Source organism: Danio rerio, chromosome 3 (genome assembly GCF_049306965.1).
Source record: "Danio rerio strain Tuebingen ecotype United States chromosome 3, GRCz12tu, whole genome shotgun sequence".
Taxonomy (NCBI): domain Eukaryota; kingdom Metazoa; phylum Chordata; class Actinopteri; order Cypriniformes; family Danionidae; genus Danio; species Danio rerio.
This window is the reverse complement of record NC_133178.1, coordinates 3,478,464-3,499,568: the sequence shown is the minus strand read 5'-3', so window position 1 is coordinate 3,499,568 and position 21,105 is coordinate 3,478,464. Positions and strand designations below refer to the sequence as shown.

Genomic DNA, 21,105 nt, shown 5'->3' with positions numbered 1-21,105 from the left:
GTGGCGTTGGTACTAATGGACCCAAAATGTGCCAAGGAAATATCCTTCACACTGTTGCACCACCAGCCTGAACCGCTGAAACAAGGCAGGATGGATCCATGCTTTCATGTTGATGCCAAATTCTGACATGACCATCTGAATGTGTCAGCAGAAATGGAGACTCATCAGAGCAGGCAACGTTTCTCCAATCTTCTATTGTCCAGTTTTGCTGAGGCTGTGTGAATTGTAGCCTCAGTTTCCTGTTCTTAGCTGACAGGAGCGGCACCCGGTGTGGTCTTCTGCTGCTGTAGCCCATCTGCCTCAAGGTTGGACGTGTTGTGTTGTTTGTTCAGAGATGCTCTTCTGCTAAAGTTTTTCTACTGTTGCCTTTCTTTCAGCTGGAACCAGTCTGGCCATTCTCCTCTGACCTCTGGCATCAACAAGGCATTGGCGCCCACAGAACTGCCGCTCACTGGATATTTTCTCTTTGTCAGGTCATTCTCTGTAAACCCTAGAGATGGTTGTGCGTGAAAATCCCAGTAGATCAGCAATTTCTGAAATACTCTGGCACCAGCAACCATGCAATGTTCAAAGTCACTTAAATCCCATTTCTTCCCCATTCTGATGCTCAGTTTGAACTGCAGCAGATCTTCTTGACTCTCGATCATGTCTACATGCCTAAATGCATTGAGTTATGAAATTTACGTTAATAAGCAGTTGGACATGTGTATCTAATAAAGTGGGCAGTGAGTTTGTGTGCTTATATACATGTATACATATACAATTGCCTCATTTTATTTATTTATTTTATAAAGGAAACAATGTTTTTTTACAAATAAAAATTTTTGACCCAAACCCATAACAAGTAAAAAGCTCTATTCATAAATGTAAAAATATGTGCAAAATAAAAAAAACACTTATATTCTCACTTGCACTCACTGAAACACACAAGAATAGTGGTCATACTCCATTTAAGTCTATTTTAAATGATGAAATCTTGCTGACAAATAGGTTAAACCAGCTTTAGAGTATATATAGTAATACATTATTTATTTATAATTTGTTATCATTTTAAAAGTATACATTTCAATTGACATTGTTTTGGGGCCAAGCTGATATTGAAATAGTCTTTTAATGTGTCATCAACATATATAGTTCTAAATATACCTTTTCATGTTATAGTACAATCATGGTAAAAATGTACAGTAATTTTTTTCTTAGAAAAAAACTGATGTATAAAAAAAATAAAGCTGGTTTACTTAGTTTTTCTTATTTATAACCTTGTATAAAATGGCTGCAAACTCCCTTCAGGAAACAGCGGGTGGCGCACAGTTTACGCGGGAATTTCAGGGTTGCCAAGTCCACGGTTTCCCCGCGGTATTAGGCTAGTTTTATCCACTTGCTGCAGGCTGTTTTTTATATTCCGTAGATTAAACATGACATATTACATCAATTATATTTATATGGTCCTGCTGAAAGGCTTTACCCCTCTAAAATCTATTCTACCAGTCTGCAATGATGATGAAACAGTAAAGGTGTACATCTGTGAGGCGAACGGGCGCTCGTTTCCATGGTAATAGATTAGCAGGACTCTCCGGGATCGTTGCTAAATCTAACAACGCCAAAAGAAAACCACAGAAATAAAGTCTGTCGATTTACAATTTATTTCTGAATATATTTAATGTTTATTTTAGGTTTTAAAGATATCTTTAAAGTTTAACAAGTTTGTGGTTCACTTCCGCCGGAGTTGTGCATTTAGCCGCGTCACATCATGCTAACGTTAGCCATGCAGTCACTATTTAAGGTAAGATGATTGTTTTTATTATAACAGAATCTATAAATATGTTGAAGTGCATGTATTTTCTGTGAATAACTCGTGTACAATGCATTCATTAATGTGAAATGTGTATTTTACGAACTAATGGTCGCATATTTTTAGTTCTTATAATATTTATTGTTCAAAAGGCTTCTGGAACATTCTCTTGCTGACTCATACGCAAGTGCATCGTCACTTTAATGGGCGGGACTTAGAGAAGGAAGAGAAGCAGGTGTGCAGAGCAGACAAAGAGCCCGAACTGAAATCGCTGCAAAGTTAAAGTTATCTTCTTCTCTGCTCACGTTTGCATGCAGATTAAGACAACCAATGATGTATATAGTTGTGCGTGCACAGAAAGTAAGTGTATTTGGTTTGGTTTATGTAAATGTCTCGTTATTTTAGATCGCGGGTGAAATGCGCCATAGCGCCATAACGCAATAGCGTCTAATGGCCGATTTTGGAGTTGTAACTGATAATAGTTGATAATTAAGCTTGTTTTTATATGCAGTATACCTATTGCATGTAATGTTAACACTTTACATGTACAAATGTAATCGTTTCGTCGAGTTATTTACTACATATACATGTTGATTATTATTTCATTGGAAAATGTGCCTCAGCCATGTTTAGTGATCTATTGGCGCCCTCTTGCGGTCAGTTAGGGAACAACTGCTCTAAATGTTTCCATTCATATGGTGCGGTTACTGCAATTTGTATTCATGTTTTATAATTATAAGTATTGTTATTTGATGTTCTAATTGTTATTTATATAATTACTTATGTGAGATTATTTTTGTATTGTCCCCGTGGGGACCCGGGGTAGAATAGGTCCCTAGCACCCCCTTGCTGTTCGTAAGAGGCGACAAATGGGGCAACTTGTTGGCCGTGAGTTGCGACTCGTGTTGGTGGAGGAAGAGATCCTGGTGATTGAGGATTTTGATTTGCTGCGGCTATCAATTATCCAACACATCACTTTGGCTCATACTTCAACTAGACGAGAGATTGGAAAGGCCCATTCCAATCAATCGGCTTGTCAGGACTTGCCTTTCTCCCGGAAGGCGCTGGCATAGGGTCAATTGAGTATTATAGACCCTGTGTTTATATGCTCAAGTATATCATCACTGTATCCTTGATGTACATCCAGTGGATGTCCGTGGCTCTGTACATCCCCTTGTAGGACTCCGAGGTGGGTGAGGAGCAGAGATGAAGAACAAATATCTAAACATTATGGCAAAAAATCAAAACACTAAAAAACGGATATTGGAACAAGACTTGGAGACTGAACTAAGAACTGGTTTTAATTTCCCATCTGAAAATGAAAACTGGCAAAGATTTATTGTACTGAAATCACTGACTGATGACATGCCCCTGACCAAACTGTCCCCTTTTGCGATCCACAAAGGAATCACAGGAATTGCAGGAACAGTAAAAGACATTAAAAAGCTGCGATCTGGACAAATTTTGGTGGAATGTGCTAGGAAAGCTAACTCAGAAAATTTACTACAAGCAACAACTTTGGCTGGAATTACTATGAAAGCATTCCCTCATTCTACCCTGAACAACAGCAAAGGTGTAATCCGCACCAGAGAATTACAAGATATGGACGAATCTGAAATCGCTTTAGAATTAAAACCAATAGGTGTAATCGACGTAAAAAGAATAATCATCAAAAAGGATGGGCAGATGATTAAAACGGGAACATACATCCTGACCTTCAACAGACCACAACCACCAGAGAAAATCAAACTTGGATATTTAAGTGTTGCTGTAGATATATTCATACCAAATCCACTGAGATGTTTTAAATGCCAGAAATTTGGTCATGGATCTGCAGGATGCAAAAATAAGACAACATGTCAAAACTGTGGTGAGGATGATCATGGAATGAACTGCACAAAACCTCCTAAATGTAAAAACTGCCTTGGAGATCATGCAGCCTCATCAAAGAATTGTCCCATTTGGCATAAAGAGAAAGAAATACAAAAAATAAAACACACAAGGAAGATGAGTTATCCTGAAGCTCGTAAAATAGTTGAAGCTCTTCCTGCCTTCTGTCTGAAAAAACCCTATTCTGTTGCAGTCACACCAAAAACTCAATCAATAAGTTGTCAGACGGATCTAACTTGGCTATTCAAGGACAAACCTCAAACCATAAGCAACACCAAAAACTCAACTTCCCAAAAAACAAAAAATGAACTCATTCAAACTGGACCAATTCAAGACTCATACCTAGAACAGAAAGAATCAAAAGTGAAAAAGAAAACTCCAAGTACAACAAATCAACAACCAAATCAAGATAAATGTCGAACTCACAAAGATGACAATCCTAAAGATATTGAAATGACGGAGACAACGACCAGTCGTAGTCGTAGTCTCTCACCTAAATGTAAAAATAAAGGACCTGTACCTATATTTCCCACTTGAGAATAAACAATCACATAATACAGTGGAATTGTCGGGGACTAAAAACCAACTTTGCAGAATTACAGCATTTAAATTCTGTTTTTAACCCACTTGCCTATTGTATTCAGGAAACCCACTTATCTCCAAATGATGCCTTAACTTTTAAAGGTTTTAATATGATTAGTATATGTGGACCAAACATACAACGACCCTCTGGAGGATCAGCTATCCTAGTGAGAAACGACATTATCCACAGTCAAGTTGTATTGGACACTCAATTACAAGCAACAGCAGTTCAACTTACTCTACATAAAACAATTACAATATGCTCTATCTATATCCCACCTCATGAAGCTGTAATACCTCAAGAACTGGACAAACTTATTTCACAATTACAAACTTCATTTTTACTGATGGGTGATTTTAACAGCCACAACATCTTATGGGGTGATGATCACTGTGATGCCAAAGGAAGAAGAATGGAAACTTTTATAGAAAATAATGATTTATGTCTTTTAAATGATGGAACCAAAACATATCTTCATCCAGGACATGGTACTTATACAGCAATCGATCTGACAATATGTAGTGCTGATCTTTTACTTGACTGTTCATGGAGAGTATGGAATGATCTATGCGGGAGTGACCACTTCCCAATTATCCTCACATTTCCACAACTGGATGTAACAAGTAGACCTTCAAGATGGCAACTCAAGAAAGCAGACTGGACCACCTTTCAAACCTTGTGTTGTGAAAAATTTATGTCAGCTACCCAAGATAATCAGAACTCAATAGAAGACTTCACTCAGCAGTTAATCGCTATAGCAGATGAAACCATCCCAAAGACATCAACAAAACCACAACGAAAGACAAATCCCTGGTTTAATGAACAATGTAAAAAAGCTATTGAAACTCGGAAAAAAGCAGAACGTGCTTTTAATAAACATCCAACAACTACAAATTTTATCCATTTTAAAATTTGTAGAGCCCAAGCTCGCAGAACCCTAAATGAAGCAAAGAAACAAAGCTGGAAACAATTTGTATCCAGCTTAACTTACTATACTCCCATGAAGAAGATTTGGAACATGATCCGTAAAATGAAGGGAAAGGAAAATGGAACTCGCATACAACATATTATAAAACAAGGAATACTTCAAACAAAGGAAATGGACATAGCAAATACATTAGCTGAAGCCTTCGAAAAGAATTCATCAATAGAGAACTGCCTCCCAGCATTTCAAATCATACGAGCACAGCAGGAATGCAAAGAACTAAATTTTTATTCTGACAACAAAGAAGTATATAATCAACCTTTTAAAATTAAAGAATTAATAAATTCTTTAAAATGCTCACATGATACAGCCATTGGACCAGATAAAATCCATTACCAGTTTTTAAAACACTTACCATATAGTTCACTATGCCTCCTACTGGACGAGTTCAACAACATCTGGTCTTCGGGAAAAATTCCAGCTTCGTGGAAAGAAGCAACAGTAATAGCTATACCTAAACCAGGAAAAGACCACACTGATCCAAATAACTACAGACCAATTGCTCTGACCAGTTGTTTATGTAAAACGATGGAAAGAATGATTAACAACCGTCTTGTCTGGACACTAGAAAAAAACAAACAACTAACTGACTACCAGTGTGGATTTAGACGTGGAAAGAGTACATTGGATCAGTTAATCCGACTAGAAACTTATATCAGAGATGGATTCATCAGAAAAGAACATGTTGTTGCTGTTTTCTTTGATTTAGAAAAAGCTTATGACACAACATGGAGATATGGAATTTTAAAAGATCTTCACCAAATGGGATTTAGAGGAAAACTTCCTACCTTCATTTCAAACTTTCTCACTAGAAGAAACTTCAGAGTCCAAGTGGGAAATTCCCTTTCAAATACCCACCAACAAGAACTCGGAGTTCCTCAAGGAAGTATACTCTCGGTCACACTCTTCAATATTAAAATAAATAGCATTGTGGAAATCATTGCTCCAAATATGTTCTGCAGCATCTACGTGGATGATTTATGTATCTGTTACAGAGGGAAGAACATGAATACAATTGAAAGGCAATTGCAGTTAAATATTCACAAAATTAACCAGTGGGCTGTCGAAAATGGTTTTAAGTTCTCTAAAACAAAAACTGTTTGTACACATTTTTGTATCCAGCGATCACTTCATCATGATCCAGAACTTTTTATCAATGGAAATTTGATCAAAGTTGTTAAAGAAATCAAGTTTTTAGGTCTCCTTTTTGATAACAAAATGACTTTTATCCCTCATTTAAAATTTTTGAAAAACAAGTGCCTCAAAGCTATGAACATAATCAAAGTGTTGGCAAAAACAAATTGGGGTGCTGACTTAACTGTACTTTTACGATTGTACAGAGTACTCATTCGATCTCGTTTGGATTATGGAAGCATAATTTATGACTCTGCCAGGAAATCTTATAAACAAATCCTCAATACAGTCCACCATCAAGGATTACGGCTTGCTTTAGGAGCATTCAGAACATCACCCGTTCAGAGTCTGTACATTGAAGCTAACGAACCCTCACTTCAAAATAGACGGCTGAAACTTTCATTACAATATGCTATCAAACTAAAGGCAAATAAGAATAACCCAGCTTATACTGCAGTTTTCGAACCTCAGTTTGTACAATTATACGAAAGTAAGCCAAAAACCATCAGACCATTTGGTTTACGTATCAATTCACACTTACAAAATCTAAATTTAAACCTGGACATTTTAAAACAAATACACTTCAACTCATTGCCTCCCTGGAATTTAAAGATGCCTATAATCAATATGGAGCTAGGACACCAGAAGAAAGGAGTTACTCATCCCAATATGTACAAACAACAATACCTGGATATCAGAACTCAATACTCTCAGCACATACCAATCTTCACAGATGGTTCAAAGATGGAAAGTAATGTAGCAGCAGCAATGGTGACAGGGGAACAAAGTCATGGAATCAGTCTACCTAAAGAATGCTCCATATTCACAGCTGAAGCCCGCGCTTTACTTTTAGCATTGGAGTACATAGAAAATGCACAACAAAAGAAATCCATCATTTTCACAGACTCTAAATCATGCCTCCAAGTTATGGAATCTTCAACAAATGATCATCCTTTGATTGACAATATTTTAACTAAAGTTCACCAACTACAAAATCAGTTTTATCACATCATTTTTTGCTGGGTTCCTGGACATGTCGGGCTTTTAGGCAATGAGCGAGCTGATGCAGCTGCTAAAGATGCTTTGAAGCAAGTAATAAACAAATGCCAAATTCCTCCGTCAGAGATGAAACCTTTTATCAACGCTTACATTTTAAACAAGTGGCAAAAGGAATGGGATGCATTAGAAAACAATAAACTACATGAAATCCAACCTGAAGTTTCACACAGAATTTTAAGACATTTTAAGAATCGATTTGATCAAGTAGTTTTTACCAGATGCCGTATTGGATATACGAGAATTACACATGGGTTTTTGCTCCAAGGTGAAAACCCCACTCAGTGTTTGTGCTGCAAAACTCCTATCACTGTAAAACATATTTTACTGGACTGTCCTGCTTCTACTGATTCCAGAAGGACTTTTTATGAAATGAACTCTTTTAAGGACATTTTTGACAAAGTGGAACCAGAAAAGATTTTAGAATTTTTATCATGTATTAACACAAAAAATCTTATTTAATTTATGTTTTATTTTGTTTGTTGATTTTTAAATTGTATATTTATTGTTGAAAGATTCCTGCCATGAAGATAGCCTTGGTTGCTGACATGGCACTAAATAAAAAAAATACATACATACATATTTTTGTATTGTTTCAGAAAACCACAACTTATCATCAGTAAATGTTCAACTGAGAAATGGAGTCTGAGTGAATTTCTTTGAATAGATGACAGTAAACAGTTCTGACCGACTGTCTGCAGGGATTCAGATACACCCGAATCAGCGTTAAATTAAAACCTCAGTTACAAAGTGGTCCTTCGAGCCGGATGCTGAATAACTGCAGAAATGTCATCCCGTTCACAGCAAGAGCCTCCAGCTGTTCGCCCCAGAAGACATATAAAGCCACCTGCATATCTAGCAGACTTCCAAGTACGTATGACTGGATCTGAGAGGGGATGCCAGCAACTTACATATTCAAGTGATGAAGAAGTTAATGCAGAATATGCTCCATTGTCTACTGAACGTGAGTCTCATGCCTTCACACCTATAAGTCAGCGTTCACCAACCAGTGATCTGGTGCTACAGGATGAATGGCAAAGTACACAGGGAGTGTTACAGAGAGAAGAAGATGAACAGTATCATCAGTCGCAGCAGTCAGCCTGGGAGGAGATGCAACGAGAGAATGATGAGCTTCGTAGCTGCATCCGACAAATGCCAGAGATTTTAAGTGCATTAAGGGGTCTTAAAGAGGAAAATATTGTAATGAAACGAGAGATCCAGCAGCTAGCCTCAAACGTAGCCATTCAGCATAAGCCAGTCGCTCGGTTACCAGCTCCTCGCCCTGACGTACCAGAAACAGTTCATAGCCAGCCTCTGTTCCCCACACAAAGCAGCGATTTCCCCCAGTACCCCTCTAAGCAGATAACAGAGCAGATGAGAGATTGCACTGTCTCACCTATACCAGTAGAGCAGCCCCAAGCACTGCCAAGGTATCGTACCCCTAATCCAAGACTAGCTCCTCATCTTCAGCCTCATCCACATAGTGAACCCATCCACTACTATGAGCCCAGAGAGAATTATCCCTCACACTCAGACCAACGAGAATCCTACCATATGCAGCGTTCAAGGATTGTGCCTCCATCTGCAGTGCCATACTCTCAAGAGAGAACATACCGAGGACCTAAGCCTTCTATTCCGTTCTTATCAACATCGGATCCACGAGAGTTTTCAAGGTTGCGCATGGCTTTAGAGAATCTCCTACCCAGTGATGCATCTGAACGTTTCCGATATCAAATCCTCACAGATCATCTACAGTTAGAGGAGGCATTGCTGGTAGCAGATTCATATTGCAACTCAACACACCCTTATACGGACACTATGCAAGCTCTCATCAACATGTATGGTCAGCCACACAAGCTGGTCCTGCAGAACATCGCTGAGGTCATGGATGGCCCCAATATCAGAACTGGAGATGTTGAAGCTTTCAAGCTGTTTGCGCTTCGAGTGCGTTCTCTGGTGAGCATGCTAGAACAGCTGGGTCCTGAAGGTAATGTTGAATTGGACTGTGGGTCACATGTTTCAAGACTGCAAAGCAAACTCCCTCATGAGCTGAGAACTAGCTTCAAGAGATATATACACCCTATGAGAGTAGCTATCCCAACCCTCATCGATTTCTCTAACTGGCTAGAGTATGAGCTACAAGTTCAGGATGATGGCGTCAAAACTTCTGGTTTCACACCAGGCCCCAGCAACAAGAAAAGGCTGGAGTATCGTAATCCTAAGGCTGCCAGGAAACCCACAACCATCCTGCTAGGCACAGAGAAACCCATGAGTGGGAGAAAAAGCCAACCACAAGCCTCAGAGGTGACACCTAAATCTGCCAGGTTTAAAGGGCGGTTAAGTGCATATTGCCCCTACTGTGACAATACCAATCACTTCTTGAATGGGTGTGCTAATTTCAAAGACCTTACCAAAGAGCAGAAAGAGTCCTGGATTCGAAAAAACAATCGATGTTGGTGTTGCGGATGCAGCCATCATGCCTCGAAATGCACCCTGAAATCCCCCTGTAAGACTTGCAACAGGAGACACCTATGCATATTGCATGATGTTAATGAACGGACTGTAGATTCCACTGAAACAGCCACTAAAGAGAACTCCTGTCTAGTTAACACCACCAAGGATGTCCTGTATGTTGATCGCCCAGTTTATAGCCGTAAAGTACTTCTGAAGGTGAGCAAAGTCATCATTACCAATGGAGACAAATCTATTGAGGCATATGCTGTTTTGGACGACGGGTCGGAGAGGACCATCCTGCTCCATACCGCAGCACAGGAATTAAATCTGAAAGGGCAGCCAGAGGACCTAATACTGCGGACGGTGAGGCAGGACCAACAGGTTCTTCACGGGGCGGCAGTCTCATTCACAGTGTCCCCTGTCAGTAACAAACACAAAAAATTCTCCATTCAAGGTGCTTTTACAGCAGAAAGACTTGGACTGGCCGAGCAATCTCACCCCGTTGCTTCCCTCCAAAAGAGGTACTGCCATTTAGCAGGGCTACCCTTGCAGCAAATAGACAGAGTACAGCCTGTACTGCTCATTGGCTCAGATTGTCCACACTTGGTGACCCCAATTGAGCCTGTTCGTCTAGGCCCTCCAGGTGGACCCGCTGCTGTACGAACTCGACTAGGCTGGACACTACAAGGCCCAACACACGAGATTAAGCATGGCCGCAATACTCACCAATGCCTCTTCACCGCTATACCTCATAATGCTGAACTGTTTGCCCAAGTAGAAAGGCTATGGCAGATGGACGTAATCCCATACCGCAATGAGAAAGTAGTGACTCGGTCAAAACTTGATCATGAGGCCATCCGACTCCTACAAGAGAAAACTGTAAGAGTTAATGTGGATGGAATTATGCGATATGCAACACCACTGCTGCGTGTACAACATATGCCGACTCTGCACATGCCTAAAGAAGCTGTACTGCCACAGCTCAGAAGCATTGAACGTAAGCTGATGAAAACACCTGATCAGGCATGTGCTTACAAAGCTGAAATTGAGAGACTCAAGAATGCTGGTTATGTGGAGAAACTACAACCAGGTGAAGCTGAGAAATCACAAGAATCATGGTACATCCCTCACCATATGGTCACCCACAATGGCAAGAATCGTGTTGTGTACAATTGCTCATTTCAGTATGAGGGACAAAATTTGAATAAGCTGCTACTACCAGGTCCCACCTTGAGCCCCACCTTGCTAGCAGTGTTACTACGTTTCCGAGAACACTCAACAGCTCTGAGTAGCGACATACGAGGGATGTTTCATCAGGTGAGGCTGCTTCCTGAAGACAAATCCTTGCTTCGGTTCTTGTGGAGAGACATTGCTGTAGATCAAGCCCCAGAAGTGTACGAGTGGCAGGTACTTCCCTTTGGGACTACATGCAGTCCCTGCTGTGCCACATTTGCTCTCCAAAAACACGTACAAGACCACAGTCAACCCGGAGATCAGGTGAGGGAAGTGATCGAAAAGTCATTCTATGTTGACAACTGTCTTTACAGTCTCCCCTCCAAAGATGGAGCCAAAGATCTTGTTGATCAGCTTTGTGCCCTATTGAATGAAGGAGGCTTTGAACTGCGTCAGTGGGCCAGCAATTGTCCAACAGTGGTCGCCCACCTTCCCTGTGATATAAGATCGAATAACTGTGAGCTCTGGCTTAGTCAGGGACTGCAAGATACCCAAGAATCTACCCTGGGACTGCTCTGGCGCTGTCAGTCAGACACTTTGCACTACAAGCACAGGGAAGTGAACTGTACTCAAGTAACCATGCGCAGCGTTTATTCTATCCTGGCCAGCCAATATGATCCCCTTGGCTATATTATCCCCTACACCACAAGAGCAAAAATACTAGTGCAGCGTCTATGGGATAAAAAGCGTGATTGGGACGATCCACAACTGCCTGAAGATCTGCTCAGTTTATGGAATTCATGGGAGAAGGAGTTGTGTGAGCTAGACAAGATAACACTGCCAAGATGCTACTCCAGTCCAGACATGGATGTACCAACTACCAGACGAGATGTACATGTATTCTGTGACGCGTCGGAGAAGGCTTATGGGTCTGTGGCCTATTTGAGGACAGAAAGCACAGAAGGACAGGTTGAAGTTGCCTTTCTAGCAGCCAGGTCACGTGTTGCTCCCCGAAAGCAACAGTCTATACCTCGCCTTGAACTGTGTGCAGCTCTAAGTGGTGCCCAGCTCTCCAAGGTCTTAGTCACAGAGCTCACATTACCCATCTGTTCCTTAACCCTCTGGTCAGACTCCACGACTGTACTTACCTGGTTATTGTCAAGTTCTTGTCGTTACAAGGTGTTTGTGGGAACACGAATAGCGGAAATTCAAGAACTCACAGCTTCTGCAAGCTGGCGATACATACGATCAGAGGACAATCCTGCGGATAGTATCACAAGAGGAAAAAAGCTGTGTGACCTAGTCAAATGTAACCAGTGGAATCAAGGCCCCTCATTTCTTAAGCTGCCTGTGGAGACTTGGCCAGAGCAGCCATCCTTGCCTGCTGAAGAGCAGCAGCACGAACTAAGGCCAGCTGTGTTTTGTGGAGCAATTACAGTCACACCCTTGCCAAATCCACAACAGTATTAGACAATAACTGAGTTCATAAAAGCGTGTAATCAGCAGCTATACGGGGCGGCCACCATTACATGTGCTGATGAACAAAGAAAACTGGAACAACTTGTTCTTTGTCAAATCCAATCTGAATCCTTCCCTACCGAGATGGCCCAACTAAAGTCCGATAAACCAGTATCAGGTACAAGCCGATTGGCTTCTCTCTCTCCCGAACTTGACCCTACCACTGGTCTCATTCGGGTAGGTGGCCGTTTAAGACATCGCACAGAAGCAGAGCTGGACTGTATTCACCCCATAGTCCTTGACTCCCACCATCCTGTAACTAAACTCATTATTAAGGATTATGATAAGAAGCTACATCACCCTGGATCAGAACGAGTGTTCGCAGAGATGAGGAGAACATATTGGGTGTTACGAGGACGTGAAGCAGTTCGGAGACATCAGCATCAATTTGCAGAGTGTCGTAGATGGAAAGGGAAACCAGAAGTTCCCCTGATGGCAGACTTGCCACTTGCAAGACAACAGCTCTTTAAACCTGCCTTCTTTTCAACAGGGATGGATTGCTTTGGACCTTACCTGATTAAGATTGGACGGAGAAATGAGAAGAGGTGGGGCATAATATTCAAGTGCCTTACGACCAGGGCAGTGTATATAGATCTGTTGGCCAGTATAGATTCTGATTCATTCCTAATGGCCTTAAGACGTTTTATCGCTCGACGAGGAAAGCCATACGAGTTACTAAGTGATCAAGGCACTAACTTCAAAGGTGGAGAACGAGAGTTGAAGGAATCTCTTGGCGCCTTGCACAGCGAGCTCCAAAGTCATCTTGCCTCCCAACAAATTAAGTTTGTCTTCAATCCACCGGGAGCACCCCACTTCGGGGGATGCTGGGAGAGAGAAATACGTTCAATTAAAGCTGCTCTCCAAGTTACACTAGGGGCACAGACTGTGACGGAGGAAGTTTTAAGAACAGTCTTAACTGAGATTGAAGGGATACTTAACTCAAAACCGCTCAGCTACACATCATCAGACATTTCTGATGTAGATCCAATCACTCCCAACTGCTTCCTCATTGGCCGCAGAGATGCCTCACTGCCCCAGGTGGTGTATCAGGACTCAGGAGTGATAAGCCGACGCCGTTGGAGACACAGCCAGCTGTTAGCAGACCACTTCTGGAGGCATTTTATTAAGTACTACCTGCCCAATCTCCAAGTTAGGCAGAAATGGAAAGCAGAAAAGGAAAACCTGCAGGTTGGCGAAGTAGTGATGATTGTCGATCCTCAGCTCCCTCGAGCTCTATGGCCAGTGGGGAAAATCGGGCAAGTACATCCAGGAGCTGATGACAGAGTAAGATCAGCCACTGTACAAGTTGGAAGGAAAACATATACCCGACCAGTAGCACGTTTAGTTAAGCTGCCAACCCTTGTTGAAGATTGATCCACTTTAAGGAAAGAACCTTTTGTAAATGTGCGAATTCAATTATTGAATTCGGGGGCGGCTGTTCAAAAGGCTTCTGGAACATTCTCTTGCTGACTCATACGCAAGTGCATCGTCACTTTAATGGGCGGGACTTAGAGAAGGAAGAGAAGCAGGTGTGCAGAGCAGACAAAGAGCCCGAACTGAAATCGCTGCAAAGTTAAAGTTATCTTCTTCTCTGCTCACGTTTGCATGCAGATTAAGACAACCAATGATGTATATAGTTGTGCGTGCACAGAAAGTAAGTGTATTTGGTTTGGTTTATGTAAATGTCTCGTTATTTTAGATCGCGGGTGAAATGCGCCATAGCGCCATAACGCAATAGCGTCTAATGGCCGATTTTGGAGTTGTAACTGATAATAGTTGATAATTAAGCTTGTTTTTATATGCAGTATACCTATTGCATGTAATGTTAACACTTTACATGTACAAATGTAATCGTTTCGTCGAGTTATTTACTACATATACATGTTGATTATTATTTCATTGGAAAATGTGCCTCAGCCATGTTTAGTGATCTATTGGCGCCCTCTTGCGGTCAGTTAGGGAACAACTGCTCTAAATGTTTCCATTCATATGGTGCGGTTACTGCAATTTGTATTCATGTTTTATAATTATAAGTATTGTTATTTGATGTTCTAATTGTTATTTATATAATTACTTATGTGAGATTATTTTTGTATTGTTTCAGAAAACCACAACTTATCATCAGTAAATGTTCAACTGAGAAATGGAGTCTGAGTGAATTTCTTTGAATAGATGACAGTAAACAGTTCTGACCGACTGTCTGCAGGGATTCAGATACACCCGAATCAGCGTTAAATTAAAACCTCAGTTACATTTATGCTAGATTTGATTGGCCATTTGGCTAATTTTGTTGCGAAAAGCTTATAATTTCTGTACTGTAGTCAGTAGCATAATGCAGTTAAACAAAAACACCCAGGTAGCAAAGTATTCTGGCACAAAGTTGGCACTGGAGGCATTTGTCCGGAACTTGCATGCACTATTTGGGCCAAAGATGGCTCGGGTATGGCAGAGGTGCATCTTTAAGGCAGCACACAAGACTTGGGCCAGATATCAAATGTAGTGTTTGACCCAGATGTTAAAAATTTATATGTGGACCACGTAAGTTTGGCCTATCTTGACCCACTTTTACATTTTGGAGTAAAGAAAAAATCCTACCAATCATGTCACTTCCAGAAAAAGCTCGGCCATAAAGTGAAATGCTTCATGGGTTAATCAAATTCATTGCAGGGTTATTGAATTGGATATGGTCCATGTTTAGCCCTTGTATGGAAGCCAGACTTGGTCCAATCATGTACTGTAATTCACCGTGGCCTGTGGGCCAAGCTAAAGCTGATTGTGCGGGCCAAATCTGGGCCAGGAAAATTTTGCTATGTGGGGAGGTTTAGATTTCTATTATTGTAGCAAATGTACATTATTTGAGTAATTGCTGGTTTCTCACCTTAAAAGTGTGTATGTGTGTGTAGCGTGTGAAGCTCCAGGATTGGGTTTTAGCTCAGCCCGAGGCGCTTTTAAACCTAAATAACAATTCACATAGCTGTCTGTCATGTAGAAAGCTGTAAATTCAGTCCCGATATAATGTTCTCATATCGCAGTGATGATGTAACTCCAGGTGTGTTTTAGATCCTATCAGTCTGTCAGCGCTCTTTTGCTTTCACACATATAACTAGAAGGAAAAAAGGTATGTGTTGAGATTCCCATCTTAGGGTATAGATTACACCACAGATAATATTATTTACAAAACTGCATTTAGAGGTTTTAATCATTTTTCCTTGTAGATTATGCAAATTTTGAAGTCTGCATGAAGTTGCCTGAGACTTATTTTTGGTATGATGGCTTTTTCCAATTAAAACTGCATATTAATAGGGGGCGGGGTTTTATCTTTGAGCTTCTCCTTTCATCTTTAACTCGCAAACAATTAAAAGGGCGTGCCTATACGCATGTCTCCCCCAATCTGTCAAACTGACGTCATCAGAGAAGGGCTGTTGTTTCAGAGCTGAAGCAGATGCTCAGATTTTGAATAAAGATTACCAAAATAAACTTTGTTTTTTTTGTTTGTTTCAGTGGATTAATTTGCTAGGATTTATTGGTTGTTTTCAATCACGTGGTTCTGGTGACCTTCAAAATTCAGGTGGAGGGCTGGAGGTAAAAAACTGAATAGGAGATGCAGAGGAAAGTCTATATTTTTGCACTTTATACCATATTTAAAAGGAAATATAAATAGAAAATAGCCACATATATTGTGAATAATCCTTATATCATGAAGAGGGCCGAGTTTTCTACTGAACTAAAATAAATTTGCCTGTCATCGAGACGGCAGATACTGTATAAGCTATGACATTACATGAAAAAATAAATAGTGTTCGGAAGCATGCTGTAGATAATTACTTAAATTAAACTGTTGTAGTAATCATATTGTTGCTATGGTACAACTAATCTGTAGTAATAAACAAATTATTTAGCAGGCTTCAGTTTTCTACTACACTATAACTATACAGCGTCACAAATGCAGCAGAGTTTACACTAATGTTATTTATTACAGTCCGTCAGTTTGCTATGCTACAGTATTCTGGAGCATTCATTAACAAGAAGTTGGACACATTACACACTTTACTGTGTTTGAAAAACTTGTTTATTATAAATTACTGTAGTTTTTCCTCATGCAGAAATCTTCCAGACATCACGAAATAACAGATGAAAGCAGACAAAAGGGTAAACGCATAGTCTACAATACAGTTGAAGTCAGAATTATTAGCCCCTCAGTTTTTTTTTCCACAATTTCTGTTTAACAGAGAGCAGATTTTTCTTCAACACATTTCTAATCATAATAGTTTTAATAACTCATCTTTAATAACTAATTTATTTTCTCTTTGCCATGATGACAGTAAATAATATTAGACTAGATATTCTTCAAGACACTTCTATACAGCTTAAAGTGGCATTTAAAGGCTTAACTAGGTTAATTAGGGTAACTAGGCAGGTTAGGGTAATTAGGCAAGTTATTGTATAATGATGGTTTGTTCTGAAGACTATCGAAAAAATATATAGCTTAAAGAGGCTAATAATTTTGACCTTAAAAAGGCGTTTAAAAATTTTAAAACTGCTTTTATTCTTGCTGAAATAAAACAAATCAGACTTTCTCCAGAAGAAAAAATATTATCAGACATACTGTGAAAATTTCATTGCTCTGATAAACATTATTTGGAAAATACCTTTAAAAAAAGAAATCGAAGGGGGGCTAATAATTCTGACTTCAACCGTTCATATTTTTTATTTGTGGAAAAAGTGCTCCACAATAATAACCATCTAGTTTTGTTGCTAGAGTTGCATTTCTTTCTTTTTCAGTCGATGAACTTACCGTCAACAAGCATTCACCGCTGCTGCGCATATAGCATTAATCGCGTTGCGGTTGTGTCCGCCAAACGCCACTGATTGCAGCGATTACATGGCAGGGTACCTTACTTTCTGGATTTTCTATAAGTGTGGTGGTGTTTGTATTTTTGTATAACACATTAACATTTGTAAACACATAGCTAGGCCTGTATATAATCTTTATTGGTGCTGCCAAAGAATTATTGCATATAGAAAGAGTTTGTACATATGGAGGTATTGATTGAATGTTTATTATATGCTTCCTTTCGTTCTCAACCAGTTCTTTTTCTTCCTATTATTTATTAAATTTCTCATTTGTTGTATTTTATTAATGTCTACCCCCACCCCAACCCTAAACCCAACTGTCACAGTAATGTAAAAACTGTAGCTATACCGAGTATTAGTTATGTTATGTATTAAATTACCCAATGAAATGTATTTTTTAACGTCTACCCCCACCCCAACCCTAAACCCAACCCTCACAGTACTGTAAAAATATTAAATATTGTTATACAGTGTCAAAACAAAATGCTGCTTTATTAATGTGCATATCGCACTTCCGGCCGGCCGCATATCCGATCTAGACTTTACCACCAACTACCTGTGGCGTTACTTCAATGACAAATGTCGTGAGCGCATTTATGTAATATCCTACGAGCATGCGCTACTCAAGCGCAGATCTTCTTGTGCGCTCTCAAATAAACGCTGATAAAGTGCGATTTAGTGCGTTTATGTAACAATTATGTCTCCAATATTTATTAGATTTGCTAGGAATATTTATGAATGTCTCAAATAGACTTTCAGAGCCGTATTAAAGCATCCTGAAGTTAAGTGAAACGGCTATACGTCGCGTTTGCTGGCATCACGCACCTGTCAGTCAGTCAGTCAGTCAGGTCAGTCAGCATGTAACCTTAAAGGGTTAAACAAATGACGCACAGCACTACTACGGTTACAGAAGAGTTCGCTCTGTTATAATTCACTTACCTTTTAAAACATTTTGGTTTGATTATCACTCGATATTAAAAAACACGACTGAATGTTTTGAATGGAAAGCTGTAATGTAGCCATGGCGCGATCAATTTTGGCGTGCCGCCCTGCCATGGAGGAATGAATGTAGCGGAAACCATGTGTTCTGATAGCCAGTCCTATGTTGAAGAATCACCTGCCCTCCATTTGAGTCTCGTGCGTCATCAATGACCTCATGTAAATACCAATTGATCACCTAAAAGCTGCGGTCACACTGCCCTTTTCAATCCATAGACTTAGACATAAGCATGCGAATGCGGCAGACCGGAAATGTTAGCTCGTGCGACAAGTTTCGCAGTTCGTTGCATTGGAAAGTTCAAGCTTGGTGAACTCTGACCTGTGAAATTGCATTACTTGGCTGCATGAGACCGATTCATGATCAAAACATGACCTCTCCGTACCCAAAATTTAAATTGAGCCAATCGCTCGCTGTTTTTATCGTCTAATCAGCTTTGTTTAAAACCGCGCCTTTTCACAGCACCGTACGATGGGATTGAGTGTGACCGTGGCATAAGACTTCACAATATGCACTTGCAAAATAAACAGTTAAAATAGGGAAGTCATCCATTTGAACAATTTGCAAACTTCATTCATTCCTTTTCCTTCGGCTTAGTCTGTATTTCAGAGGTCATCACAGCGGAATGAACCAACCACTATTCCAGCATATATTTTATGCAGCGGATGCTTTTCCAGCCACAACCCAATACTGGGAAACACCCATACACACTCATTCACATACACACTCACACACTATGGCCAGTTTAGTTCATCAATTCCCCTATAGCAGTGGTTCCCAACCTGGGGGGCGCCAGAGTTCACAAGGGGGGCGCGGGAGAGGCAAAGTGTTGAGGTAGAAAAAGGCATAAAAATGCTCCGATTTCGATTTTAGCTTCAAACGATTATAAAAAAAAGCATTAATCGAGATAAATGATTATTGCATCATATACCGCCACTTTCCAGTTTCTGTTTCATGGAAAGAAGATTTTTTTTACTTATTTCTGAACATAATAGTTTTGATATCTCATTTCTAATTACTGATTTCTTTTATCTTTGCTATGATGACAGCACATAATATTTTACTAGATATTTTTCAAAATGCAAGCATTCAGATTAAAGTGCAATTTAAAGGCTTAGTGTAATTAGGCAGGTCATTGTATAACAGTAGTTTCTTCTGCAGACAATCAAAAATATATATTGCTTAAGGGGGCTAATAATATTGACCTTAAATTGGTTTCAAAATATTTAAACCTGTCTTTATTCTAGCTAAAATAAAACAAATAGAAGAAAAAAATATTATAGGAAATACTGTTAAAATTCCTTGCTCTGTAAAACATAATTTGGGAAATATTTATAAAAAAAAAAATCTCAGGAGCGCTAATATTTTTGACTTCAACTGATAATCGTTTTGAATGATCGTGATTACAATTATGACCAAAATAATCGTGATTTATGATTTTTCCCCAAATCTAGCAGCCCTACTATTATACATGTATTTTTAAGTATAAAAAAACTGGACTGTGGAAGAAACCAGAGCACCCGGAGTAAACCCACACCAACATGAGGAGAACATGCAAACTCCACACAGAAATGCCAACTTACCCAGCCGAGGCTCAAACCAGTGACCTTCTTGCTTTAAGGCCACCGTGCTAGCCACTGAGTCACCGTGCCGCCCCTATTTGCAAACTTGTTAAAAAAATAAAGCATTAACATGACGTAAGTTTGTCTTTAGTTGTATAAGAATGTTAAACTTGCATTTTCAGTGCACTCAAACTTGACATCAAGCTAAAAGCATCTCTGTCATCGCTCACTGATGACGTCATCGCATGTGAAGCCCAGACATCTGCGCTGTGGTTTTTTTTTGATGCATGATGTCATCCAGCAGAACTCCAGCCCACCAATGACAGCCTGCCATTAGCTGACCACGCATGACATCATCACGTCGCATCAGAAACCGCCAGCACTTCCTCTCAGCAGAGTTTATTATTTTATCTTGATGACTGGTGAAAGGACCTTGTAAAGAAAGTCCAAGTAGATTATCTTGGGTTTGGGTTTGAAGCAGATATTACCGAAATAAAGAATCCAAGGAACTTGTTCTGGTCCAGACTTTATTCTCTGGCCAGCTGAGTATATAAACATCAGAAATGCTGAAATAACTGCACACTGATGCGTTTCAGCCTTCCTCACACGCTGTTAAAAAGCATCAGGTTGACTTTACTGAAAGAAATTGAATTGGAATTGTTAGATTGACTTAATAATTATAATTATGCACATATTTAATTTGCATAATAATTTTAAGGCAATGAGTTTTCTTGCATTTTAATGTTTAAATGAAGTCAACTAGTCTTTTTTTATAGTGCATGTTTCAAACAAATGACAGATGTGTATGATTGGATTGCTTTCTAAATTGCCATTGGTAAATACGGATTTAAGCATAAATGAATAAAAATATAAATAAATTACAAAATTAAATAAAACATTTTGCAGCCTTGTCAGCTATTACAAAGTATGGATTTAAAAAAAATCTATATAAATTAATTAAATGAACCATTTTGCAAACCTTTCACACATTACAAAGTATGGATTTAAATAAATAAATAAATATAAAGCATATTATTAAGTATTAAATAATTTCAAATATAAAAACTATTTTTATTTTGCATGGGACGAGTCAATCTGCTGCAGAAA

General features: G+C 39.5%; 1 protein-coding gene and 1 long non-coding RNA gene across 2 annotated transcripts; both read left to right on the top strand.

The window, feature by feature from the left end:
• The first annotated feature begins 2,001 nt into the window (after positions 1-2,001).
• Positions 2,002-13,872, top strand: LOC141375022 (uncharacterized). Its single transcript, XM_073943815.1, has 2 exons — positions 2,002-2,152; positions 8,040-13,872. Exon 2 carries the CDS (start codon positions 8,227-8,229, stop codon positions 12,535-12,537), a length of 4,311 nt encoding a protein of 1,436 aa, XP_073799916.1. The 5' UTR covers positions 2,002-2,152; positions 8,040-8,226; the 3' UTR covers positions 12,538-13,872.
• A 216-nt stretch (positions 13,873-14,088) lies between these two features.
• LOC101886256 (uncharacterized) lies at positions 14,089-14,729 on the top strand. The gene is made up of 2 exons (XR_012400715.1): positions 14,089-14,239; positions 14,690-14,729. It is a non-coding gene; the product is annotated as an uncharacterized lncRNA (long non-coding RNA).
• The last annotated feature ends 6,376 nt before the right edge of the window (positions 14,730-21,105 follow it).

Coding starts and splice junctions, on each gene's coding strand:
- LOC141375022 (XM_073943815.1), top strand. CDS start 8,227: ATGTCATCCCGTTCACAGCAAGAGCCTCCAGCTGTTCGCCCCAGAAGA.